General features: G+C 41.9%; 1 protein-coding gene and 1 non-coding gene across 4 annotated transcripts in view; both read left to right on the forward strand.

Moving 5' to 3' along the window:
- Lrrc28 (leucine rich repeat containing 28) overlaps positions 1 to 27,516 on the forward strand; it is a 134,706-nt gene that overhangs the window by 67,588 nt on the left and 39,602 nt on the right. For 2 of the 3 annotated variants that reach the window (XM_059273088.1, XM_059273089.1), the window contains exon 6: positions 16,375 to 16,581. The exons of the other annotated variant lie outside the window; for it this stretch is intronic. In XM_059273088.1, coding sequence (XP_059129071.1) covers positions 16,375 to 16,581 — 207 coding nt within the window. The remainder of the gene's footprint in view (positions 1 to 16,374; positions 16,582 to 27,516) is intronic. 3 annotated transcript variants of the gene reach the window in all.
- On the forward strand, positions 6,135 to 6,269 carry LOC131903194 (small nucleolar RNA SNORA70). Its single transcript, XR_009377443.1, has one exon. It is a non-coding gene; the product is annotated as a small nucleolar RNA SNORA70 (small nucleolar RNA).

Below are 27,516 nucleotides of genomic sequence, written 5' to 3' on the forward strand. Positions count from 1 at the left end.
GTAGGAACAGATTCCAAGAGTATATGCCTGCACTGCCATTGGCATTCCATGGGCCTTTTTAAAATTAATTTTTAATTTTGAGATAATTGTAGATTCATATGCAGATATAAGTCCATATGCTTTAAACCAATCATATCATTTTTAAATTTTCCCCAGCAATTAACACAGATTAGCTGTTGCTACTTGATGGTTAATGAGAGGGACCATGTAGAAAGGTTTGGATTTAACTAAAGCCTTGTGGCAGAAATCTTGTTAAGTACCAACTATGACCAGGGTCATGAATAACAAAAAGTATCTCATGCCCTGTTCATCCCTAGCGCTGACCCCCACAGAGAGGATGCCAGGAACACCATCTTCTCCTTCTGCCAGTCTCTTTCCCAGCAATGAGACTTTAAAATGTTAATTTGTAGTAAAAAGTATCACAAGTAAAAATGTAGATAAACAAATTAGCAACTTGTCTACAGAATTGTTAATAGAGTGAGTCCTTTTTTTTTTCCATGAACCATAAAGCACTTGAATTCTAGTTCTGGATGCTCTTTTCCAGTAGGCCTCGTGTAATGTGACCGTGTTGATACATTTCTAAACTTAAGGGTGTGTAAAAATAATGGGTGGTGTGGTTGCACACACCTAGAATCCCAGCTCTTTAGTAGGCTGACACCTGAGTAGGCCAGCCTGGGCTATGTACAGGTCTCAAAGCAAACCCCTATAAATAATTTACATCATACTTTTGTCACTCAGTAGTACATATACCTATTAAAATACCTATTTAAAATGCAGATACAGAGGAAACGTTAAAATTGTTTGAACATATTTTATGTCGAATCTTTTTAAACCAGAGTGCCTTTTTCTTCCTTTAGTCTTGTCGACTCCATCTGGCTGTGGCTTGCATTATGCAGGGTTTCTGTCATGGAAACCCTTGTCTGGAAATAATGAAACTTGTATTTTTGTGGAAGGATTTTGGGGGTTGGTTATGAGCATGGCTTATTCTGTATGTTAGAGGAAACTTTTTCGTTACTACTACTACTGCATTGGAAATATGGGCCAGAGGTGACTGAATGATATTTGCCTGCAGGGAGAAAGTGACTGTGAGATAGGAGAGAATTATAAACACAGATTTGAAATTAAGATACAATTTGAAAACTCTTTGAACATCCTTTGAAAGAACAAAACAAAAATATCTGCAAATGATATTGAAAGGACTGTGGGTAGATGCAAGCATGGCTTCCAAGAAAGGTTTTCATTTGTTTAAGCTGACAGTCTAAAATTATAATCAGGACCTCACAGACTACATGTCCACAAGTATTAGCATGACAGGAACAAGAGAAACCAACTCAGATTTAGTGTCCCATTGTCATTGTCTTTGAGCAGAGTCCAAACAGCTTATTATTTTTCTTATATGAAAAGAAGATGATAGAGGCTGGAGGGAAAGCTCAGTGGTTAAGAGCACTTGTTAGCCTTGCAGAGTCCCAGGTTCAGCTCCCAACATCCACATGGTGGTTCACAGCCATCTGTAACTCCAGTTCCAGGGGATCCAATGCCCTCTTTTGATCTCTGATGGTACCAAGCTTGCATGTGATGCATACACATACATGCATGTAAAACACACATTAAATGAAAGTCTTGAGTTTTTTTGTTTTGTTTTGTTTTGTTTCTTAAGATAGATGGAGACTATAGAACTACTATTTAGAGTGTTAAGCACTTATGGAGAAGATAGGGAAAGTATCTCTTAAAACCTACTAGGAACCTACTGGTGTTTTGACTTGCTAACTACTCTGTGGAGTGCTAGTTAGACATGCAGCATTTGTATTGCCCACACCCTTCAGACCCTGAGAGCCCTGGCCTACCTGATGTTGATGTGGCCTGAGTAAAACATGCCTCACATGCAGCTCCATGAACTCCGTGGTGCCTGTCCTCCCCGACGTTTGATAAAATTATTGCAGCAATTCAATGGGAGCGTGTTTGAGTTGGTTTTCCTAAGTGGCTTTTTTGAATGCTATTTTGACCTGCTTTCTTGTGTTTTCCTCGACTTAGTTTTCGTGATAGGAAGAGTCAAGCACAAAGTTACCTTGGGGAATGTTCATGTTCTTCAGCATTTTCTTTGTTCATACAACCTTTCCGGGGAAAACGGGAGCCTGTGTGGAACTCTTTGCCACTCCTTCTATACACATGGCTATTCTGGCCCTTTCTTCCGCTGTCCTTACTGCCTATTATTTAGTTTTTGAAAGCTTTGTTAATACAGTGCAGACAAAAGATTTGCAGACCACAATAAAAGACTGTGAACTCTGGTATATAGGGACTAGTTTTTTAGCCAAATATAGTCCCATGAAGGATTTCTTTTTTTTTTAAAAAAGACTAGGAAATAAATAGAAATCTAAAGAAATATGCTTTATGAGTTCTCATTAGAAGCACAATACAAAGTTCTGTGATACATTTGACAGAAACTATATAAATTTAGAATTTTTCTGCTCTATAATGATAGAACTTGTGAGGCCCACAGAAGTATGGATTTGCATGACCTAAATAAATACACACATTTATTGAATTGTTTAATCTTTGTTACACTGAATTTCAGGGAACTGGACTATTAAAAAAAATCCAGTTCTTAGAATTTTAATAAATTTCTGTGTGATCATTCTTACAAATAAAACTAGTTTTTTTTTTAAAAAAACAGTGTAACAGGTGTTTAGAATCTTTTGCCTTTCTTAGAATCCCAAAATGTGTGATGCAGTACCATCATAATAACATAATTGATTTTTATTACGTGGTTACATGAGCTTAGGAGTGAAAGTTGAAGCAGCATAGAAAAGTTTAAATTTGTACACCTCTCCATGTGAAATCACCTTAAAACAGTCGACACAAACATAGAGTCCCGATACTTTCGAATGAAGACTCCTAATCTGAACTTGCAAACCCAGAAGTCTCTGAGTTTTCCATGCAGATACTGCTAGTGTGAGTTTCCTATTGACTCTTTAGAAAGAGTTTGCATTTAGAAGTCAGTTATTTATGGCTTTAGTGAAACTCTTTACTAATATTGGAAAATATTTGTATATATGTGTGTAATGTATTTGCACATGTGTGCACATGTGATGGAAGTCCACATGTGTGGAGGTTGAGGGAAAACAGGACATTCTTCTCTGTCACTCTCCAGTTTGCTAACCTGGAATGAGGCAGGTGGTCGCAAGCCACAGCAATCCTCCTGTCTCTGCCCTGCATAGCACTGGGGCTATAGGAGCACATACCCAGCCACACCCAACTTTTTACATGAGTGCTACGGATTTTCGTCAGGACATCATGCTTGAACCGCATACACTCTTACCCACAGAACTAATCTCTGTAGCCCCTGGAAAATTTTAAACCAGTATTCAGTCAATGGTGATCATCAACTCCTCTCTATTTTTCAGGGTAGCTCCTTTTCTATGGGAACCTCAAAGAAATAACTAAATGAACCATTTGGTAATATTGTATATACACTAAATATGTTCTCCTTAAAACATCTCCCTGATTTAAGCTTAGAAAGTGAGATGAAAGTAGTAACATTGTAATATTCTTTTCAGAGGACAGAATATGGGTTGCTTTTAGTTCTTGTCTGTCAAATAGTGAAATAAAGAAGTATTCTTCTCTGTGATGCTGCGCTATGTCTTGAGACTGATTATAATGGTTTTATGCCAACAATGGACACCTAGTGTTTCCTGCAAGTCAAAGCCTGGACATCTCTTTGTGCTACCTCAGTACAGAGGAAAAAGTCAGACCTAGAAGAAATCTGCAACAGACAAGCACTAAAATAAAACACAAATGAGGATCTGTGAATGTGGTCTCCATGAGTCTTGAAGAATGAAGGAGCTAAAGAGCTTTTCTGAGGAGATCTATGCATCGATACAAAGCAACAATAAAGATGCTAAATGTTAGAAGAAAAGCTTTTAAGATTCCCAGAGACTACGTCTGAGGAAGGAGTCGAGCCCATCTCTCTGTGCAGTTAGCTGCAGGTGCCACCCAGAGCACTTTCTAGTTTGGTTTGTTTTCTCCTGCAGTGTTCTCAGTGGCATTTTGGCAGGTACTTCAGATACCAGATTATTTGGTTAGATATTCAGTAAACATCTGGGAAGTAACTTATTTTTAAGAATCTTGACTGGGGTTCTAGTGAGTAATTTATTAATATACAAGGCACCAGGAAAATGTCAGAGCAGGTGATTTTTCTTAATTGAAGTGGTATCTTTTAACCTAAGAATTTCCTACTGGGGATTTATTGACAAGCTTGACACTTAGACATAATTGAGTCAAATAGTTTCTTATGCTTCTCAAATGTCATACGTGCAGGTGTATTTGACTTTAAGACTCCCTTGTAAATAATTACCTTTCATAAATATGGCATCTGTTAATGGGTCTTCGTAATTGCTAACTTGATTCTTTTTAATGTTTGTGAGTGCATGTGTGTATATGTGTGTATTGTACGTGTGCAGGTGTACACATTTGCCAGGGAAGGTATTGGATCCCCTGGAAGTGGAGTCACTGACAGTTGTGAGCTTCCATTTGGGTGTTGGTAACTGAACCCAGATCAAGAGCAGTGAGCACCCTTAACTACTGAGCCGCCTCTCCACCACCACTAATTTGATTTTTTTACTTTGAAAAGTTATATATCACTGTATTTGTAAAATACGTAAGTGATAACTTATTTTCATTGTGCTTCCTGGTATTCTGAGCGATGACAAACTTCTGGGTAGTAAAGCGGTGAGTGTACAACCAGCCCTTTGTGATTATGTGCAGTGGTGTTCTATCCTGGCAGGCCCCAAGTTTGCAGGCCTAGGAATGTTCAAAGTGTTCTTTATAACCAAGTCTATTTCCAGGTCAGGGTCTATTGACTATTCTTTTCAGTCTCTGACTGTGGGCTTTATTGTCCTGTTTTTGTTTGTTTGTTTGTTTGTTTGTTTTCGAGACAGGGTTTCTCTGTGTAGTTTTGGTGCCTGTCCTGGATCTTACTCTGTAAACCAGGCTGGCCTCGAACTCACAGAGATCTGCCTGGCTCTGCCTCCCAGTACTGGGATTAAAGGCGTGTGCCATTACCACCCGGCTTGTTTTGTTTTTTGATGCATGTCTAGTTTTTGTTTGTCTGGGGGTTTTGTTCTTTCTGGAGTTTTTATTTTGCTTTGGCACTAAGCGTTGTTTTAATAGTCATCACTATGGCTGCTACACTGGGACTCTAGATTATTTTGTGTTCCTCCACAGCATATTGGCATTGGTTCTACTCTGCCTGGTCATCTTGAGCTTGGTGAGCATAGATGCTGCATTGTGTGAAGGTTCTCATGGTCACATTAACTCTTTTTTTAAAGGTAACTACTTTTATGAAATTGAGTTTTGGTACCCAGCAGTGCTGTTTTTATATTTTTCTTAAGTCTTGTTTAAATCTTTCAGTAACTTGACAATTTTAATGAGTCTTCAGCTTTTCTTAGTGTGTATCTGGGCACCTTACACTTCTGGTCCATAGTGTAAGTGTGAGATAGCTGTCCGGCGCTTGTGAAAATCCTGGGTGTTTTCCAACTTGAAGTCCGAGCAGGTCTTAATGGCCACCCTGCCACCTTCCTCCTCAGTTGGCTCCTGGCTTCGTTGGGATGGAGCTGAGGTCTTCCTCTGGGATGTGGTTCTTACCGTGAGGCTTCTCTGGTCTTCGGATCGGATAGATCAGGGTTGACAGGGTCTCTGCCCTGACTGAAGCAGACCTCCAGTGTCTTCCACACTGCTTCCACGTGACGTTGGCATTCTCCCGTCAGCTCTGTAGCAGGGCTTGCTCAAGCACCTCCATGTTCTCACCTGAGCCCAAGCCTAGAATTTTCCAGAGTTCCCGGTAGACTTGGGGCTCTTCACTTGGCCATCACTCTTTCCTCGTGTGCTCTGTGCCTCAGGTCCCAGCTGCTTGTACTGCTCCAGGTTCTGATAGATGCAGCCTGCAGGTGTCAGGACTGCTGGACTTGGTATGTTTATGTTCGCATTTAGTGATGTCTTCATCTTTTATTACGCTAGTTCTGTAATAATTTGCTAAAATGCCTCAATATTTTTCTTTTTCATGTTTTTAGGGATTTTTTTTCCTTAGAGGATACTTACCTTTTAAATCTTTCATCCATTTAAAAATAATTGGAATCGCTTTGCAGCCAATTAAGCTGACCAAGTTCCTTTCCCCACGAGGGCCTGGTGTACAGTGATCGCAAACTGCAGGCTTCTTGATAGTGTGTGCAGCCTGCTGCCTGTATGGGTTGTCCTAAGGGACCTTGAAGATAACCTTCTGGCAGTTACTCAAGTCCTCGATCTCAAAGCGGTCCCCAGTCTAGGCTCCAGACAGGTATGTGTGGTGCCTTTGAGAAGCCTCGGGGCACAGTGACCAGGGTTCACACTGGCCAGGTCATCATGTCCATTCACACCAGGCTGCAGACTAAGGACACGTGATGGAAGTCTCTGAGCTCAAGTTCCCTGGCCACAGAAGACCCACATCTCAGAGAAGTGGGGTTCACCAAGTTCAGTGTAGATGAGTTTGAAGCCATGGTCACTGAGAAATACCTCATTCTTTTTTTAAAAAAAAATTTATTTATTTACTATGTATACAGTATTCTGTCTGCATATATTCCTGCATGCCCCAGAAGGCACCAGATCTCATTCTAGATGGGTGTGAGCCACCATGTGGTTGCTGGGATTGAACTCAGGACCTCTGAAAGAGCAGTCAGCGCTCTTAACCTCTGAGCCATCTCTCCAGCCCCCCAAATACCTCATTCTTGATGACTACAGGGTCAAATATATTGCCAGTTGTGGTCCCCTGGAAAAGTGGCAGGCCCTGTATTCCTGAGGGCTTCCACAGTGCTCTTCTGTATCCTACCAAATCATGTTCACTAATCTCACATCCAGTACAAAAAAAAAAAAAAAAAAAATGGAATTACACATGCACATCAATTTTAGAAGAGTTGCACTTCTTATGAATTTGAATTTTGCTGTCCAAAAGTTCTGTTTTTGAGATCTTGTTTAATTTTTCAGTAAGATTTTATGAATTTGTAAATACGAATCTTGAGTTTTCCCTATGTATTTTTTGATATTTTATAGGTTTGACGTTTTGTTTTTTGATTGTCAATGTAAATTGGAATTTTGTTCCAACATGTTCCTGTGGTACTGAGATAAGTACTCCCAGGTATTTCTTATGTCCAACTATGTTACAGATGACTTTACTTTTTTTTCTGGCTTCTGAGAGATCTGCAGTTACATTGCTGTCATGTAGAGATGATGCAGTCTGACCAAACATCCATGTTCCTTTCATTGCATGTTACTCCTGCGTCATGTAGAGCCTCTCAGACAGTGGTGAGTAGTTACTGGGACGGCAGCATGACTTCCTTCTTCCTGATTTCCATGTGAATGGCCTCAGATTTTACCATCTACGTACGGTAGTGTACGCCTGCCCTTGGTGTTGATGGTTTATTTTATACTGTATTAGCTTTAATGTACTATAGGAATGGATTATGTTAAAAATGTTGATACATTTCAACATGCTTATGGATTTCCTTATGTAATTGTCACAGCTTTATTGATATGATTTGTTAGTAATCCTAATGGAATTTTGGCTTCTGTAGTTTTGAAATAAGTTGGGAGCTTTCCTTCCTTTTCTGTCCTTCCCTATTGATATAAAATAACTTTACAGGGCCAGAGGAATGGCTTGATGGTTAAGAGCACATCCTACTCTTCCAGAGGACCCAAGTTCAGTTCTCAACACCCATGTCAGACAGCTTACAACCACTAGAAACTCCAGCACCTGGGGATCTAATGCCTCTGGACTCCATGGGCACCTGTACTCATGGACACATAGCTATGTGGGCACACACATATACGCGTAATTAAACATACTGAAAATAAATCTTTAAACAAATAAGTAATATGTATACTCTTTGTAGTATTTGTTCTTCCGATATTGTTGATAACAGGCATAAAATTAGTGACGAAATGAGTTTTTTATTTATTTATTTAAATTAGTGTACAAAGTAACAATATCCTTATTGCATTTATATATGTAGTTTGGTTCATAGATGGGGTGTTTTTCTTGATTTAAAAAATGTTTAACTTATTTACTTACTGTGTGTATGAGTGCATGTGTATAGGCCAGAGGACAACTTGTAGGATTCGATTCACTCCTTCCTCCATGTAGGTCCCAGGACTCAAACTTAGGACATAGGGCTTGGTGACAAGTGTGTCTACCACTGAGCCATCTTTCCAGCCCTAGCTTTACTTCAGTCGTATTTTGGCCCCCTAGCTATCTGTTCAGTGAGCATGATTCTACCGCATGTAGAAACCAGGCTATTTCTAGGCAGGTTGCTTAATATGCAGAGTAACTGGTTTTTATTTTTAAAATACAAGTACAGCCATGTACTTCATGAAGTAAGTTCAGAAGTGCTGGGCTGCATATTCATCAGGAAACAATGAAGTGAACATTTCCCATCACGTAGTGACAGTGTAGCTGTTAGCATTGTGTTCCAGTTACTAGCAGCATTCCGTACAGTTAACATTGTGTAGGTTTGTGGTCCAGGAGCCACAGACTGCCATGTGGCTTCCATGTGTACAGTAGGCGCTACCATCCAGGCTGTGTTCTTGCAGTTTATGACATTCAGATGACAGAGCTGCTAATGGTTCATTTCTCAGAGCATGTCCTACTTGAGTGACATGCCACTGTGCAGTAATTGAGGACTAAGGACTTGCTCGTGTCAGAGAAGCAGATTAAACTCCAAGATCCACAAATCCCACCTTTTAAAAAATGACTTTTAATGTATCTCGGGCCTGATCCTAGTTGTCAAAAGCAAGGCCCGAGGCTGCAGAGTTGTTGATGCATGCTGGTAAGCCTTGGAGCTTGCATTAAGGTACACTGATATTTCAGTTATACCTGAGGAGTTGTTGGGGTGTGTGTGTGTGTGTGTGTGTGTGTGTGTGTGTGTGTGTGTGTGTGTGTGTGTGTGATGTGTTTCAGTGTTTTTCCAAGAAAGGTACTCCTCAGTTTCTGAAAACTACCTGGTTCTTAAGAGCCCTTTCTCTGTTAGACACAAAGCATACAATGTGTTGGCAGTTGTTTGTGTACTAAGATATCAACCATAAAATGAATACTTTATAGTATGATGAACTGGAATTAGAAATGCTTCTTTCTCTGCCTTGTGTCATTGAATTTACTTATATAGTCCATTTCATGAAATCACATATTGACATCTTGAGGTAAGGGTTATATTTTTTTAAACAGATATTTGTTCGTTACAGCAAACTCATGGTAGAAATAATTGAGTAAATAACCCAAAGTTTCATGGCTGATAATACATAACAGTTACAGTTTTGACCTGTTTGTATGTAAGTAGCCGAGAAAATAACCTTTTAAAACCGCATCAAAAGATGTGAGTGAATGAGAGGGAGATGTGTTGTGTACAGAAGGAATCTAGTGTTGAAATGTTGGCTTTTATTTCTTTGCGTGTTCTCCTTAGTCCAGGGTGCAGTAGAACTTAAGTTAGAGCTGTTTTTAGTGGCTCCGGAAAGAGCCAGACTTGAAAATAGCAGCCTTGTTATTGACTCTGTGTGGCCACCGGGTTGGCCTGGAGTGGGTGGCTTCCTTCCCATTCCGTTGAAATTCTAGGTTAGGTCAGTGTTCATCCATGGGGTGATGGTTTAAAGGGGGCTTTACTGTTTTCCTTGGAAATTAGTACCTGGATGTTATTTTTATGCTTGGTCTCAGTAATGACTGTGTGGCAGCATCAAAGTCATCTTCAAGATACAAGTGGCTGAAATTTTAAGGAATTGTGTATTTAGCATAAAAGTAAACAGTGACTAGCAGTTGTGAAGCTAGGATTGTTCAAGGGACGTTAAGGAAATGAGGCTTACAGAGTGATGGTTACCTTCAGGGAAGAAGTGGAGCAGAGGCAAAGAGGTGTGGTCAGAAGACCAGCTGGAAAGGGGAGAAGTCTGTGAGCATCGCCAGAGTTGCATGTTGTATCTGTCCACAGTACTGTGTTGATTTTAAGGTGATGTAGCAATAAATAACTTTCAAGTTGTCAAAATATTTATTAGTATAAATCACTTTCATTATAAACACTTTCAGTATCAAGAATGGTAAAAGTGGAGCCGGGGAGACGGCTCACCTGATGAAGGACTTGTTGCGTAAGCATGAGGCCTGAATTCAGATCCCCAGCTCTCTCCTAACAGAGCCAGGGTGGCAGTATCTATCTGTAGCCACAGTGCTGGGCGTCAGAGACAGGAGCTGCGCCTCTGGGCATCATTGGCCAGCCAGTCTGTCTGAGTCAGTGAGAGACCTTGTCGCAAAATAAGAGTAACCAACCTCTGACCTCCATGTGCTTGACCTTGTGTATGTCCCACACACATGTGAGTATGTATACATACATACACACACACAAGAAGCACATATCAGAAAAGGCTTTTTAGAAAAAAAGTAACTTTTTTTAGAGATAAAAAGTCAGTAATTTTTTATTAGAAAAAAAAAGTTAAGAAACTAATTATGTGAATTTATACTCAGAATAACTACTGTACTTACAATGTTCAGAAAATTAGTATATATATATTTTTAAATTTTGCTTTAATAAGCTATATGTGTTATTTGTATAGCCTTCAAAAAAAAATTAAGATACTCCTGAGTTTCTTTTTTTTTTTTTTTTTTTAATGTACAACTCAGTCTTCTAGGATCTGGTCCTGTGTGTACGAGTTTGAGTGCCTCTCCTTCCCAGGTCCTCTTTAAACTCCTGTATACCAGCCAGCCTTTGTCCAGGCCTGCCCATCAGTCACTGCTCTGCTGTCTGGCCTATGAGTTTAGCCTTTCCCAAAGGAATGTGTAACCGTCATAGTGTGGTGTGTGCCCCTCGACTCAGTGACGTGAGATTCAGCTCTGCAGTGTGCCATCGTTCCCGTCTCTTTCTGAGTAGTGGTGGACTGTACATAGCAGAGTGTCTGTTCACCTGCTGAAGGAAATGGCTCATTCCTGTGAAGTTGGTCTGCCCCGTCTTGGTTCCATTTCAGCAGTTCATGTCTCCTCCTTCACCCTGCCCTCCCGGCTGCTTCCCTGCCTAAAGTTTGGCACTCAGCTGGCTTTAAGAACTGACTTGGTTTCTATTGAGTTTCTGTTTTGCAGACTTCTGCTTCATTATTGTAGCTTTGATTGTTCCCTCCGCTTACTCTGAGTTTCCTGGTCGCTCTTTTTCTCCTCTCTCACGGTGGAAGCTTCTGAAGCATGTCTGGAGCTTTCCTGGGAACCACCGAGCTCAGCTGCCATCCCACCTCCCTGTTGGCATCCCATCAGCCTGGGCATTTGCTCATGATTGTTTTCATTTAATCAAAAACATTTTCTAATTTTCCTTTCAATTTCTTTTACTTGCTGGTTATTTAGAAGTATGCTGCTTAATTCTCAGGTATTTGGAGGTTTCCCAGATTTCTTTCTTCTGTGTATTCCTACTTGAATCCCATGGGTCAGAGTGCACCCTTTGTATGACTTCAGTCCTTTAATTATGAGACCTATTTAACGGTATAGCATATGGTTAACCCTGGATAATGCATCATGCGCTCCAAAACTTTTTCCTGGTGCAGTTTCCAAGGTGTCAGAAGACTCGGCTTGCTTTTCGTGGAGCTTAAGTCGTATCCCTGCCATACTTATGTCCTGTTGCTCTGTCAGTAGTGACAGTGGTGTGTTGAAATGCTGCTTCTCGTGTTGTTTCATCCCTTCACTTGGAGCTTTTATTAGGTATGTATATACTTGTCATTATTGTTTCTTCCTGAATTTCTATTTTATGATTATGAACTATTCTCTGTCTCTTAGGGTAACACATAGCCTCCTGTCTGTTTTTGTGATAGAAAAATAACCTTGTTTCTTATGGTTATTGTCTGTCTGCTGTACTTTTTCCTCCTTGGATCTAAACCCTAGTTGTGCCTTTGACTCTAGCCTGTGTTTCTTACTTGAAAAGGCAGTCTAATATCCTTTTGCATATGATTGGGTTATTTAATCAATTTCCTTTTTGTCTTTGGTTTTTCAAGACAGAATTTCTCTGTGTAGCCTTGGCTATCCTAGAATTTTCTTTTTAGACCAGGCTGGCCTCAAACTTGGAGATCCACCTGCCTCTGCCTCCCAAGTGCTGAGATTAAAGGCGTGCGCCACCACACTTAGCCCAGTTTATATTTAATGTACTTATTTATATGGTTATATTCATATCCATCATTTTGCCATTTATAGTTCATGTAACTCAAATATTTTTGTTCCTTTATTTCTTTTTTTTTAAGTTTAATTTTTTATTGGGGGGTGGGACAGGGGAGTGCAGAGATGTGCGTGTGGATTGAACTGAGACTGGGCCCAGTCTCCGGGCTTGCTCACTGAGTGCTGTTACCTTCTGAGCCTCTCTCCGGCCCTCGCTTTGATTTTTTTTTAAAGTGTACAATTTCAGTTGCCTTGTTGGCTTTTAAGTTTTATGGTTTTAGTTGTCATGATATCATGAACGCAAGAAGTCATGGTTTCTAACAGTAGTCTTTCATGATGTGTGAGTGCAGGAGTAGATCTCTTTGTGTTTCTGGTCTTTATTGAGCAGCTTGGATCTTTAGATTAAAATTTAACCACTATTTTGAAACTTTTCCGACCCCCTTTCCCGATTCTCTTCTTATTGGGGTACCAAGTGTTTTTATAATTTCTTCCTGTCCTGCAGGTGTGTGAAGTTCTGTTCACTTTTGTCTTCCTCTTGCTTTCTGATCATCTAAATCCCATTGTCTGTCTGGCACTGGTTCTTTGGTTTGCCTTTTCTGATCTACTGTGGAGTTTTTCTCTTGTGCCTTGAACTTCGTTTGCTCAGGGCACTTACTTTGTACTATTCAGTCCTTTGGAATGTGAGACCTGCTCAGTTGTACAGTGTACAAACCTGGAGAATACACCATGTGTATTCAAAACAGTGTATCTTCTGCTTTCGTTTCTGAGGGGTCAAATGAGGTCAGCGTGGTTCATTTTTAATAATTTCTATTAGCCGGGTGGTGGCGCACGCCTTTAATCCCAGCACTCGGGAGGCAGAGGCAGGCAGATCTCTGTGAGTTCAAGGCCAACCTAGTGAGTTCCGGGAAAGGCGCAAAGCTACACAGAGAAACTCTGTCTCAAAAAACAAAAAACAAATAATAATAATAAATTTCTATTAATATGTTCTTTTCTAGGAAAGCAAATTTTTGGGTTTGCATCCTCATATCTTGAATAATGCTGTAGAGCAGCACTTCTCAGGGCTCGAATATCAGATAGCCTGCTTATCACATATTTGCATTATGATTCATAACAGTAGCAAAATTACAGATAGGAAGTAGTAATGGAGTGATTTTATGGTTGGGAGTTAACACAACATGAGGAACTCTATGTATGATGAGCCGAAGTGTTCGGAAGGTTGAGAACCACTGCTCTAGAGGGTAGTAGAAGCTTAAACTTGACCTCGACTTTCTCTTATTGTGTTGTTTTCCATATCCAGTCAAGTTTGCCTTTCTTAAAATGTCTCTGGATTTTTCCTGAAATTCCTTGATACTTCCTCTTTTATAGTGACACACATCCTCATCCTCTCAGCCCAGGCTCTCTCCACTCCGGTGCTTTCTCTGCATTTCCTTGGAGCTTCCAAAGAGGACTTCACATTCATACTCTAAACAGTTTGGGCGTCTTGATGTTCATTGTCATCATGCAACATCCCTGCCTGTAGCCGGCCCTCGGCCTTGGCCTTCTCCTCTGCTCTTCTCACTGTGTGTGGGCACTTGCTGGGCATGGGCACACTGTCCAGTGTTTTTACTTCTGTGCCCTTCCTCACGCTTCCAATTACAGCCCACACCCTGCTGGGAATGCAATATCCTCTTTCCTTTTGACCTTTCCAGGCTCCATCCCTGGAACTTTTCCAGAAGTCTGAGCTCTTCCTGTGGCTTTCCTGCTCGGAGCTCCTGTCACACCTTGTCTCCTGTGAGTACCAAGGCTCCAAGGGTACTTACTGCCTCCTGTACCTTTCTCTCGTCCCTCGGCCCATGTAGATGTCCAGTCACACCTAGAGTCATTGTGGGAAGTTAGGTCAAAAACGTTTCTTTCCTGTTGTTTCTGTTTGTTTTTCTTCTTTATTTTTCTTTTTTATTCACTTTTAAAACACGAGTTCCACAACTCCCTCATCATTACACCCCCATAAGTAGCAACTTTATTTTGTGAAATAGATATGAACATGGACTTTATCAGCGACATCACAGCTAAGAGATGAGCTCATGTGTGAATTTGAGTGCCATGAATATCAATTAAGTTCAGAGGGACCAAAACTCCCATTGATACAGGATCATGCCTACCTGTCTACAAATGAATATTTTACTCAGTTTTGGAGAAATTGAACAATAAATCATGAACATCCTAGGACAAGTTTGTCAGTATTAGAAAAGTGACTGGAGTTAATATGTTTGACCCCACATTACTTTTGTATAAAAAAAATTAGCTCCTAAGAATGTTCCTAGGGCCAGGGAGATGGCTCAGAAGGTAAATGCTCCTGTTGCCAGGCCTGATGACTGGAACTGGATGCCCAGAATCTGCATGGTGGCAGAGAGAATCAACTCTCAGAATGCCCTCTGACTTCTGAGCACAAGTATGTGTACATACTCTAATAGTAATAAATATAATAAAAATTTTAAAGATTTTATAGCATTTTATAGCAAAGACAGAAAATTCTTGCAGTAAATGTGCAGATAACAAATATATTTAAGCTTCGTAGGTCACGTATGGCCTCTACCATTTGCTCCTCATTTGGATGTTGTGGTTTCCTGTCTTCAAGATGGAAATTGCCAGCAGGTCTGAGCTAGGTGTGGTCCGAGAGTGGTAGTGTGGCTAAGTCCTGGTCAGGAGCAGGGAGAAGAGCTCCTGTGAAGGCATAAGACTTTATTATCTCACGGCGGGGGTGTTGCTCATTCACATCCTAAGCTAATTGCTGTGTGCCCAGGGTGGTGCTGTAAATCCTAACCTAAGAGGAATGGCCTGGAGAGGGGTGAGAAAGGAGGAGGGTGAGGCTAAGAGGAATGGCCTGGAGAGGGGTGAGAAAGGAGGAGGGTGAGGCTAAGAGGAATGGCCTGGAGAGGGGTGAGAAAGGAGGAGGGTGAGGCTAAGAGGAATGGCCTGGAGAGGGGTGAGAAAGGAGGAGGGTGAGGCGGCGTCAGGCAGCCTTTGATACAAAGTGTCTATGGAGGGACGAAGTAGACCTGTCCTGCCCAGTGCTTAGGTGGAGCCGGGGAGTAGAGGGTGGCGTCTTGGACAGAGTAAGTATTTTTCCATGAAATGGTGATTGCTCTCCAAGAACAACTTAGTTTCTTGTAAAGAATGTACCAGTATTCACTTAGCACTTAGTGACCTGACAGGAACATGGGTGTCCTCACAGGGGAGCAGATTAGAACTGTACATACCTGTGAGGAGGGACTGATGGAGTAAGAGGTAGATGAAGTCAGTCTTCTAAGGCTCCCTGCTTCTAAGTGCAGGGATCTTCCGTTCAGTCCTGTTGTGTTTATCGGGGTGCCTTCTCTCTCTTCTCCCCTATTATCTACGTAGAAGATCAGCTATACAAGGTATCAGCTACCTTGAAGTAATAATTCCTTTGTTACCTGAACAAAAACTTGGATTCATCAGTATCAGACTTCTGGTCAGGTTCACCACTCTGTGCTCCCACCCTTTCTCCAAGCCAACACTTTCCAGCATTTAGGAAAGCCTGGCATTAGCGGGGCAGGTGGCTCAGAAAGTGATGTGCTTGCTATCGAAGCATGAGGACCTGAATTCAGATCTCCATAAAAAGCCAGATACCTGCCAGGCGGTGGTGGCGCATGACTTTAATCCCAGCACTCGGGAGGCAGAGGCAGGTGGATCTCTGTGAGTTCAAGGCCAGCCTGGTCTACAGAGGGAGTTCCAGGACAGACACCAAAACTACATAGAGAAACCCTGTCTTGAAAAACAAAAACAAAAAAATAACAACAAAAAATGAAAACAAAAAAAACAAAACAAAACAAAACACCGTGGTGCACATCTGTAACCCTAACTGATATAGGGGGTTAAGGAAAGGTAGAACCTGGGGGCTCCCTGGCCAGCCAGAATAACTGAAACAGTAAGTACCAGGCGCAGGAAGTGGAGACATGGAGGAAGACGCCGGTGTTGACTTCTCCACACATGCACTCGTGAGCAAGCACAGAGAAGGATGCTTACCGGGGCTGGATGGCTTGCAGTCTAGCCCCAGATTCTGCACACCGTATCTGTGGAGATAGTCCTGCGAACTGATTTTATTATTTGAACTGTAGCAGTATTGTCTCGTTTTACTTTCTCTTTTAAGTTAATCAGAATGCGATTTGTCTTCATTTTGATTTTGGTTGTAGAGGTTGGCGATTTGAAGGAGCTGCAGACACTAGACATTTCTACCAATCGTTTGCTAGCTTTACCCGAGAGGCTTCACCTGTGCCTTTCTCTGCAGTACCTCACCGTGGACCGCAATCGGCTGTGGTGTGTGCCGCGCCAGCTCTGCCGGCTGCCCAGCCTCAACGAGCTCTCCATGGCTGGAAACCGTCTTGCATTCTTGCCACTTGGTAAGTGTTATGGTTATAGAATAGACTAGCCAACGCGTAAAACACAACATACACCGTTAACTAGAATGGCTTAGTTTCTTCCTGTTTCTCCTGATGACGCCTCGGTAAATCGGTTTTTTACATGAACAACAGCGTCATTACCAGATGAGAAGTGACGTCATTTTAGTCAGGGATGTTGTCGTTGCGTGTTTTCCCAGGCAGTGTCCCACCTGTGTGGCCACAGCGATCTTGAACCTTCGCCTCCTTCCTCAGCCTCCCACATGCTGGGGCTGCAGGCATGCCACCATGCCTAGTCAGGGGTCCTGTGCTGCTTACAGACTGTGCCGTCCCAGCATACACCAGCTATGAGAGTCCTGTGAAAAGGGAGTTAACGAGAGTGTGTGTGTGTGTGTGTGTGTGTGTGTGTGTGTGTGTGTGTGTGTGCATGCGTGCGTGCGCGTTAGAGAGAGAGACTGTAAGTCTGACAGAGCCTTGGGCATTATGAACGGATAACTACGAGGACAAACACACCTGCTACTTCCTGTTTCCCCTTTTCCCTTGCTCCTGTAATTTATCCCAGGGCCGCACATGCTAGGCAAGCTCTCTGCCACTAACCACTACCCTGAACTCCAAATCTGCCTGTTTAGATATTGTTATAAGTACTAAGGCCAGCAAATCTGACTGTAAACGTTGAAGACTTTAAGATTGATGGAATAGCCCACTGTGCTAGAAATGCCGCCGTGGCTGATAAAAGCCTGTCCTCTGTAGATTTCCATAGTTGGTCTATTTTGACCTGTCACATGGCAGATACCATGGGTCTTTAATAATATGGTACATTTATTTCACATAGAACTAAACTATTTTTCAACTTCTAAGAAACAAAGGTGCCAATTTAAAAAAAAATGAAGTCACATAGGACCTTAAACTATAGTAATTTCACTCATAAAAGCATCTTATAGTAATAATTTATCTCTAAGGACAATGAAGTAAAGAGTTCACTAGCCTCTGAAAGGAAATGTTTACCAATATAATTCATTTTTGTCTATTTTCAGTTTAAAATCTCTTCATGAAGTCTTTAAAACATTGGAAACATCAAAATAAATTCACATAAGAAAAACTGCTAAATTTAAGGAGATTAATTTCCCACAAATATACTCCATAATTATAGAATGGACAAATTAACATAAAGCCATTCAAAGGCAAACTATATTTCTCAGAAATCTGAGCTTTTAGAGTGAGAATATCAAATATAAATGTTTGAAGAGTAAACATACCTGCTGGACTAACAAAGAGAACTCAGAACAATTGCAGAGGCTGAGCACCTGCACAGTACAGAGGCAGATTGTGCCTCTTCACAAGGTGTGATCTGTAGGAATTGCTGAGCTTCACTGCCCATATTTGTAGGCCAGAGATGATCATCTCTATCCCGCATAGTTTATGGATGAGAATTATGAAGAAGTATACGGGTATAGATGACTCAAAAGTGAGGATCCACAGCTGTGGAGTAACTCACCCCATTTATGCTCATCCTTGCTGTGGGATGGTCTGTATGTCAAATGCTCTGATTGGTCAATAAATAAAACACTGATTGGTCAGTGGCCAGGCAGGAAGTATAGGCGAGACTAACAGAGAGGAGAAAGGAGAGGGAAGGCAGAAGGGAGACACTGCTAGCCGCCACCATGACAAGCAGCATGTGAAGACACCGGTAAGCCACGAGCCATGTGGCAAGGTATAGATTTATAGAAATGGATTAATTTAAGATATAAGAACAGTTAGCAAGAAGCCTGCCATGGCCATACAGTTTGTAAGCAATATAAGTCTCTGTGTGTTTACTTGGTTGGGTCTGAGCGGCTGTGGGACTGGCGAGTGACAGAGATTTGTCCTGACTGTGGGCCAGGCCGGAAAACTCTAGCTACACATCCTCTTGAACATTTCTCATGTTCAAGACACTTCCTACCCCACAGTAGCCACCAGAACCTTTGGACCACTTCCTAATGGCTCTCAACCATGTGATTACCGGCTGGTGCAGTCAGTGCTGATAATAAATAAAGGAAGGCAGGGGTGAGAGGGAGAGAGAGACATAATTAAGTCATTTCATTTGTTTGTGTGGCATAAAACTCAACTTACAAATGTAACATCAGAGTTTAGAGGAAAACTGCAAATTCTCTTATAAGCAACCTTGAATTTTTCATGACCTGACTGTCAGATGTGTCCAGAGAGAGATGCGCTTATTAAGTCTAGTGTTGCCTCTGCAGTCTTCTACTGTTGTTATCATCGATAACTATATATGTAAGGTGTGTTCCCATCAGAAACGGCATTTGTGAGACTACTGTCTGTGTTAATATAACGGTGCAGGAGTAATAAACTGTCAGTTACTGTCCACTGCCTCATTAGCTGAGGATTCCATTTAATTGCTGCACATATCGTCTCTAATTATTATCAAACTTATTACAAACTAAGTTTGGCAAACCCATTGGCAAACTAGTTTTACAGATGCAGAGATTGACAGAAGAGTAGTTGTGTAACTTGCCTGGAGCTGCAACTAGTACTAGAACTGAATCTCAGACTCTGTCTCTAAATCTGACATTCCTTCTACCTCGGCACATTCTCTCTGTGTTCCAGAGTTGGTCTGCATAAGGGGACTCCATACTGAAGGTGGCCGTCGCCAGGGTCAGCTTTCACTCTGCCATTTTGGTCTCCTTTGGGCCATCTCTCCAGTTCTTGTCAGCGTCTGCCGGCACAGGCTAAGTGCTGTCTTGTTCTTGATGATGCCATTCCTTACCCTATGTCTCAACTTTACCTTTTCACACACCTGCACTGGCCTTCAGGTTACTCCTGCCCTGCAGAAGCTCCTTAGCCCCGGCTCCTCGCTTCCCTGGTCATTTGCTGCCCATTCCTGTCTGTGTTTCAGTAGTGACAGCTTTGGGGTGTCTTCTAAATGTACTGCGCCCAATGCTGATGTTGCTCAGAAGGCTGAGACAGTAGGATTGCTGTGAGTTTGAGGCCAGCCTAGACTATAGAGTATATCCTAGGCCAGCTGGGACCACTGTGTAAGACTTTGTCTCCATGATGATGATAATCTTTTTAAGAGTGTACATTGGAAATCTTCCTGTTGGACTCTTAAGATAAACTATAGCCATCTAATTCTAAGAATGGTCTGAGAAAGGGTCAAATGGAACGTGCAGTTGTTAGTGCTCCCTTTTCACAGAACTAAACCATCTAGAAATTTAGCAAATATGAGTGCTTCTTTATGGTCATTCAGACAGACAGATACACACACACACACACACACACACACACACAAGTTTGCAAGCAACAGAAAGCGCTGTTTAGCCATGCTGCTTCGAACTTGGCCTAGGAACATATGTCTTGTGAGATGTGTGCTGGGATGTCTCTGTGAGGTAGGTAGGACTCATATTCGGGGGGATCACTTACTGAATTTAGTCTCCTACTGAAGTTCAGCCGAAGGGAGCCCAGTTTGCTGGGCTGTTTCTTAAACAGCTGTCCGATCCAGCTGCTTCAGAGGGCAGCTCCAGAGGCTGTGGTCCGGATGACTCGGATTATGTGCAGTGCTCTCGGCCTGCTAGCTGTCTTTGAGTACGGGCTGCATTAGTCACTGGTGATGCTGTCAAAACCAGGAAGGCTCTTTGACTGTCTTCTTCCCCAGATGAAAAGCTGCATCAAAAAGGATGCTCCTGTCACTGTTGTACAACGACAGCTGAATGGCAGATGAGTCTACAGAGAGGCTTGGTTCACAGTGATCACTATCAGCTAGGAGGAAAAGAGCGGTCCTTGAGCCTAATGCTGTGAACGTTAGCAGCAGTCTCAAAACGTGCTTTTGCTGTTGACGTGATAGAGTGGGATTGACTGACCAGCTCACAGAATTGTGATTTCGCTCTGAGCTTCTGAGAGTTCGGGGGACTACAGAGAAAAGGCCTTTTCCCGGGTGTTCCTGGCTTTCCTTGCATAATTAATCAGCCTAATTATTTGGGAATGTTTTCTACTTATTCCATGTTGAATAATAGATGTAAGGATGGCAGGTCGCTAGGCACGGGCTGGCTGTTGACGAGCGTGTTTTACCTCTGAAAGTGCTGTGTCACTAAATTCAAAGCTTGTAACTTCTGTGGGTGAGAAGAAAACAGAGGTGACTGGACTTTAGCAGGTCAAATCTCTGTTAAATGTTTCTGTAGAAAACAGTGAGGGTCAACAAGGTGGCTCAGCTAGAAAAGTGCTTGTCATCCAGCCTGAGCGCCTGAGTTTGAGCCCTAGACCCGTTGGTGGAAAGGAAGACCTGACTCCTGCAAGTTGTCCTTCCATGTGCGTGCTCTGGCATACATGCTCACACACGTGCACACACACACACATATACACATACACACACATACACACACATACACAAATAAATGTAAAAAATAATTTTTGAAAATAGTGAATTATTTGTTTTGAAAGATTTATTTGTGTTTTATGTGTGCTTTGCCTGTGTATGTGTATGTGTACCACATGTGTGCCTGGTATTTTCAGAGGCCAGACAAGGGAATTAGATTTCCTAGAACTAGGGTTACAGATGGTTGTGAGCCACCATGTGGGTGCTGGGAACTGAACACAGGCCCTCTACAAGAACAGAAAGTGCTCTTAACTGCTGAGTCATTTTTCTAGCCCCCAGTGAGTAAATTCTTAAGAACATTTGGCATGTGACATTGAGGTTTCCAAAATAGCCTTGCATAAATTATCATGGAAAAAGTCCAAAAGTTAGTAGAGCCTCGTAATGAGAAATGATCTGGACTTCTTAGAGAGTCTAGTGGTGAAGTTCAGTTCTCTTGGGAAGTTGTGAGTGTTGAGACCAGTGCTAGCATGCAGTGATAGCTTCTGTACTGTTTCCTACACTGTGGCATGTAGAGGGCTTCAATCTGTCCGTCTGCTTCACAGTAAGAGAACGTCGGGGGTTTGTCTGCTTGCTTTGTAAGAACTGGATACTTTATTAAGAGAAAACCAGATGTAGCAAGTGAGTGTTAGAAACCAGCGCTGAAGCAAGCCCCTTCTCATTGCAGATGGAGGATGAGAACTACAAGTGTAGTATGTGTGTACTGTTTGTATTGCGTCTTATTTATCCCCACTTCCTCTCTATTTGCTGAGAAAATCAGGAATTACTATTTATGGGTTTTTTTTTTTATTTTAAATCTACACAGTAAAATTAATCAGACTGTAAACCACTATTAGAGCTATATTGAAACTAATAACTTCATTTTTAATTTTTAGCTTATACATAAAAAGATTAAAATATGTGTTTTAATCATTATGGAATTATGATTAAATTCCACATTATGGAATGCCCTGTGATGTTCTGATGCATGTGTCAGTTGATAAGTTTCATGATCCCAGACTCAGAGATGCTTGTCAATTCTATTCTACTTAACTGTACGTGTGTGGATGCAGTTTGAGGAACTGCTGCCTGAGACCCTTGTGTAGTGGGAGTTAAATGCCACATTTGTGGCCTTAAATAAGTTGGAATGCTAGCAGATTTGTTCGAGTGGAAGCAGACAGTCACAGGAACTGGAGTTAGGCCTACATTGACCTCAGAGTGTGACAACTGCTTTCTAAAGGAAAACCTAAATAGGAGGCTAAAATTGTATTCTGTAGGAATAATACTGGGTAAGTCTGTAATCAAAGGAGAAGTATCAATGAAATGAAAAACTGAAAATGAAATTAAGGTAATTACAAAGTAGAAAATAAATAAAAATAAAAACCAATGAAAGCCTTTATAATAAAGTCCAAAAATTAGTAATGGAAAGACATGAGAGAATTAGTCTATTCATTAAAATCCATAAAGATCTTACTTTAAGAGTGAAGTTTTAATTCTGGAATCCAAAAGTCTTCAAGAAAATGATGTTCAGGGCTAGGGCTATAACTCACGCTATGTGCTTGCCCATGAGTTCAAGCCGCTGCAGCACCCTTGTGAAAAAGCTGGGTTGTGGTTCCCACACTTGTAAGCCCAGCTCTAGGGAGGAGGAGGCAGCCTGGCCTACTAGGTGAGCTCTTTGTCAGTAGATCCCCTATCTCAGAAAACAAGCTGGACAGCATCTGATGAATGATGGCCCAGGTTGACCTCTGGCCACCACACACACACACACACACACACACACACACACACACACACACACATGTCCATCCATCCACGTGGGGGGATGAGAAAGGGAAGGAGGAGGGAGGGAGGGAGGGAAGGAGAAAGCAAGCACAGACAATGGATAATTGATGTATTTGTAATGAAAAATCATTTTCCTTGTCTGGTCCCTTTCTGCTGTCCCCTAATAGGGCTACATTGTCCTCCCAAATCTTTTGCTCTGGCTTTAGATTTTCTTAGAGAATTAGCAGGGATTATTTAATGTGACTTCTGCAAACATGGGCCAGATGTTGACTTTCTGTGCTAGTGTGTAATGAGAAAGCACACTGAGATTAGCTGAGCTTTATATGGACAAATATGTATTTTTTGCTAAGCCTGAGTAGGATTTGGTGGGGTGGGAAGAGATTGAGATGGAAAAATCAAGCCCTGTCCTCTTGAAAGTACCAATTAAAAACAAAACAAAGCCAGATGGGGTGGCACATGTCTGTAATCCCAGCACTTGGGAGGTAGAGGCAGGAGAACTTGGAGTCCGAGATCTTTCTTAGTCACAAAATGAGACTGAGCCTCCTGGACTACATAACATCCTATCTCAGACAAGCAAACAGGCTGTCACCCACTCACAGAAAGACAGATGTGAAGTTTAGGAAACTCAGTGCTGTGAGGGCAAAGCCTAGAGCCAGATACCTGGCGGCAAAGCTTTTTGTTAACTTGGTTCTGGTGCTTACAGTTTTTCAGGATAGTGACAAGAATGTGCAGTGTGGTAGAGTCCAGATGATGTTGTTAATTGACTTAAAAGCAAGAATCTGGAATTTCCATCAGGCATCATTCTAAAGTTCTTAAGTTCAAAACACATGGGCCCGAGTCCAACCGAGCAACAGTTCAGGATGCCTTGTAGCAGAGACAGTGTGCTCTTTGGCTGTCAGCCATGGCACTGGACAGTGTGTTGTTTTGAGTCCTTAAGTCTCTACCGTGCTGGGCGGTCATTAGCGCATGTCCCTCCCTAGGATCTTCCCTGAAGGAGATTTTCCTACCCTTGATATGTTTGCCCGAAATCTGTGAGTCAGAACTTACCTAGTAGCCTTCTGGTCTTTTAGAGGAAACAAAGAGATGTTTCCTTCATCGCTTGTTTCCTGGGCAATGTCTCCTGCAGATCCAGCTCCGACTTCACAGTTGGATGCCTGGGCTATGTTCCCTTGGTACCCTTCCTCCTCTGGGCAGCGCCATCCCGATTTTCTGTATGAGCCCTACTTAAAGAGCTGTCCCCACACATCATGCTGGAGCAGGTACTTATGCAGTAGTTCCAACTCTACAGTTTAATAGTTCTATGGACTTGACCATGGGAAAGTTATTTAATTATCAGTAATAGGATAATAGTAACACATTTCATAGCACTATTGTAAGAATTCTGTAAGATACATGTAAAAGCATGTCATAAGTCTTCATAAATATCCAATCAGTATGAGCTATTTTTGCTCTTGCATCAGACTATAAAAACGGGTAAGGACTGTGTCTTGATTTTTGTGCCCCAAAGCATCTCCCTCAGTACCTAGCCTACTGCTTATGGCTCCTATTACTTGACCTGTAATGGAAATAGAGGTCCTGGAGTGTGACTGTTTAAACTGACAGCAAAGGAAGCCTTCCAATGTTCAAATCCATTGTAGTCTGATTATTTTAATAGTCGTCTATGTTCTACAGAGTAGGAAGCATCTCATTAAACTACAATCCACTGTGAAAGTGTTTTGTTAAATTTCTCTCTCTTTGTGTGTGTGTGTGTGTGTTGCACACGCAGAGGACAACCTGCTGGAGTTGGTGCTCTTTTACCATGTGGGACCTTGGATCAAATTCAGAATATCAGGGTAGTAGCAAGTGTTTTACCTTATGAGCCATCTTGACAACCCTGAAATTTTATCTTGTAAAAGCTGAATCGATCAGAATGACTATGGCTGTGTAAAAGATGTAATGGAGTCTGGTACATGGGTCTGTGTTCAAAGAGGTTAGCACCTAAAGGAATTCATTGTTCTAGAAAAGTGGCTGAAGTGTCCTTGTTACATAGGGGATTGTATGGGTGATTTAACTTGATTTGAAAGTCATTTTGGAATAGTCTGTAAATGTTCTGAACTTGTTGTGTGGGGAGCCTTGTGTTTTATAGTATTTGAAATGGTGTAATTAAGACTGACTATCTGGCTTACTGAACTATGATGGCTGGTTTAACATTGATAGAGCATTGCAAATAGCCAATTCTGAGCTGCTGCTTTGGTTTCTGTTGCTCCCCCCTTATTGTTTAAAAGACCTTATTATTCCTCTTTTGATGAGGACATGAATTTTATACTAGCCGGGGTATAGTAAACACAGACCCCGCTCTGTTCTGGCATGCATCCCTCTGTGCTTGCTCATACTGTGTGGTTAGAAGAGCAATGGTCGGAACACACAGGAGCTTTTTGTTCTACAGCCATGTGGACTGCGTCTGCCAGAGCCTTGAAGCTGAAAGAGGAAAAGAACTGGGGTTTGTGCAGGACTCCTAGCTTTGGCACACTTTGATCTGTGAGTCTGTAAAAGAAGGAACTACTTGAGGTGTGGTATAGTTCTTTTAAAAGCCACTCCAAGTTGGGTGGTGATGGCACATGCTTTAGTTCCAGCACTTGGGAGGCAGAGGCAGGTGTCTCTCTGGGAGTCAAGGCTAGCCTGGTCTATAGAGCAAGTTCCAGGACAGCTAGGGCTATTACACAGAGAAACCCTGTCTCGAAAAAACAAACTTAAAAAAAAAAAAAAGCCACCTGAAAAGTTATTGATGGATTTAAATTTTGGGCAGGCAGATAGATAGCTGTATGCTTTCTAAGTTTTACATATTGAGTCTTTTTCACAAGGCTTTTTTTCTGATGGTGGTGGTGTGTGTGTTTGGTTTTAGTTTTTTTGAGACCATCTCTCCCAGACTGAAACTTAACAAAGAGACAGTCTCTCTACATAGCCATGGCTGTCCTAGAACTCACTGTGTAGACCAGGCTGACCTCTAACTCACAGACATCTGCCTGCCTTTGCTTCTTAGGTGCCATAGAAGTTTTTAGAAATGTTCTTTTATGATGTTTATTTTAGCATAAAGTATTGGTGCATTAATATGAATTAATAATATTAATCAAATAAAGAAAATAAACCAGTATCTTATTAACTAGTAAGTCAATAGTCTCTTCCAAAGTCTATTATTTAATGAAGATTTTCTGAGTTAAGAATATAAGAACTGGGGCTGGGGAGATGGCTCAGTGGTTAAGAGCTCTCTGGCTGCTCTTAACCTTCCAGAGGTCTTCCAGAGGACCCAGGTTCAATTCCCAGCACCTATATGACAGCTCAAACCTACTTATAATTCCAGTTCAGGGCTTCTGACACCCTCACACGGACATGCATACAGGCAAAACACTAATGATCATAAAATTAAAAATTTTAAAGAATATAGGAACCAAGCCAGACATAGTGGCTCATGCCTGTACCTAAAGCAGGAGGATTGACAACAACTTGAGCTGCTTAGTGAGTTCCAGGTTAGTCTGAGTAGGACAGTATAAGGACAGTCTCAAAGTTTTTCCATGCAGCACATATTCATACTTCAGCCTCATTTATTTAAATGCTGGTCCTTTGTGTTTGGGAGTCTTGCCAGTGAAGTGTATTCTGGCCAGCTAAGAGCATGCTTTCCTGAGGTTGCCAGAGCACAGCCCTCTCAGCTTGGGACCTTGCCAGACACTGAGTTGTCTCAACCTCACCAGCAGGCTGTGCTGTGTCAGCTAAAACAGCTGCCCAGCTCTCTGCAGGCTCTGACCCTCCCTTTCTGACCTCTGTACACTCAGAAGAGGGAGGTAAATGACCACGATGTGCTGAGAGCTTGGCACCATACACACCAATTTCAGAGACTCACAGATTTGTGAGCTGTTCCATTATCATCCTCATTGTCCAGCAAAAGAAGAGACTCCGAATCAGGAATCAGTTACCAAGTAGGGAGCCCAGATCCAGGCTCAGTCCTGACTCCAAACACACTAAGAGCATGTCATTGCGCTCTCTCTCTCTCTCTCTCTCTCTCTCTCTCTCTCTCTCTCTCTCTCTCTCTCTCTCTCTCTCTGTGTGTGTGTGTGTGTGTGTGTGTGTCTCTGTCTCTGTCTCTCTTTCTCTGTCTCTCTCTCTCTCATACACTCACACACATACTCTCTCTCTCCCTCCCTCCTCCCTTTCTCTCTCTCTCCCTCGCTCTCTCTTCCTTCCCTCCTCCCTACCCCAGATTGCGCTACTTGGAAATATTAAGAAGCATTAATATGTAATAGATTTTAACACAGTTGATACTAGTTTTGATTCAGCTATAGCACAAACTAGTGCATACTGTTAAGGTCATATATAATAAATTACAAAGTGCTCGGGAAGTGCTGGCCAGATTCTCCCTAAGATAAACTGTAAGCCAAACAGTATTTTAAAATCATTAACAAGTTGTCTTTCCCCCATAAAACAGAGAGAGGAGAGAAGGCTAAACTCTGTAAGAAGTAGCAAGTGTCAGTGTGGATTTAACTTGGTGGTGTGATCTCTGCACGTCACCTCATTTAATTTGCACAGGAGCTTCTGTGGTATATTAGAGCAAAGAGGTACCTCCTCTGTCATGTCCTATTTGGTGTCCTTGGCCTGAAGGGATGAATCATCATCTCCAGAGGCCGTAGCCTCCAACTCTTTCTATGCAATTAAAGTATAGGAAAGGGTTAGTACTCTTGCCGCATGCCAAAGAAAGTTCTCTCTTAATTGGCCACACTTCCCAGTGTGTCACTTACTAATAATAATGAGAATAATAACTGTCATATACTAGAGAAGGTTCTGTA

This window comes from Peromyscus eremicus, chromosome 1, assembly GCF_949786415.1.
Source record: "Peromyscus eremicus chromosome 1, PerEre_H2_v1, whole genome shotgun sequence".
Lineage (NCBI taxonomy): Eukaryota > Metazoa > Chordata > Mammalia > Rodentia > Cricetidae > Peromyscus > Peromyscus eremicus.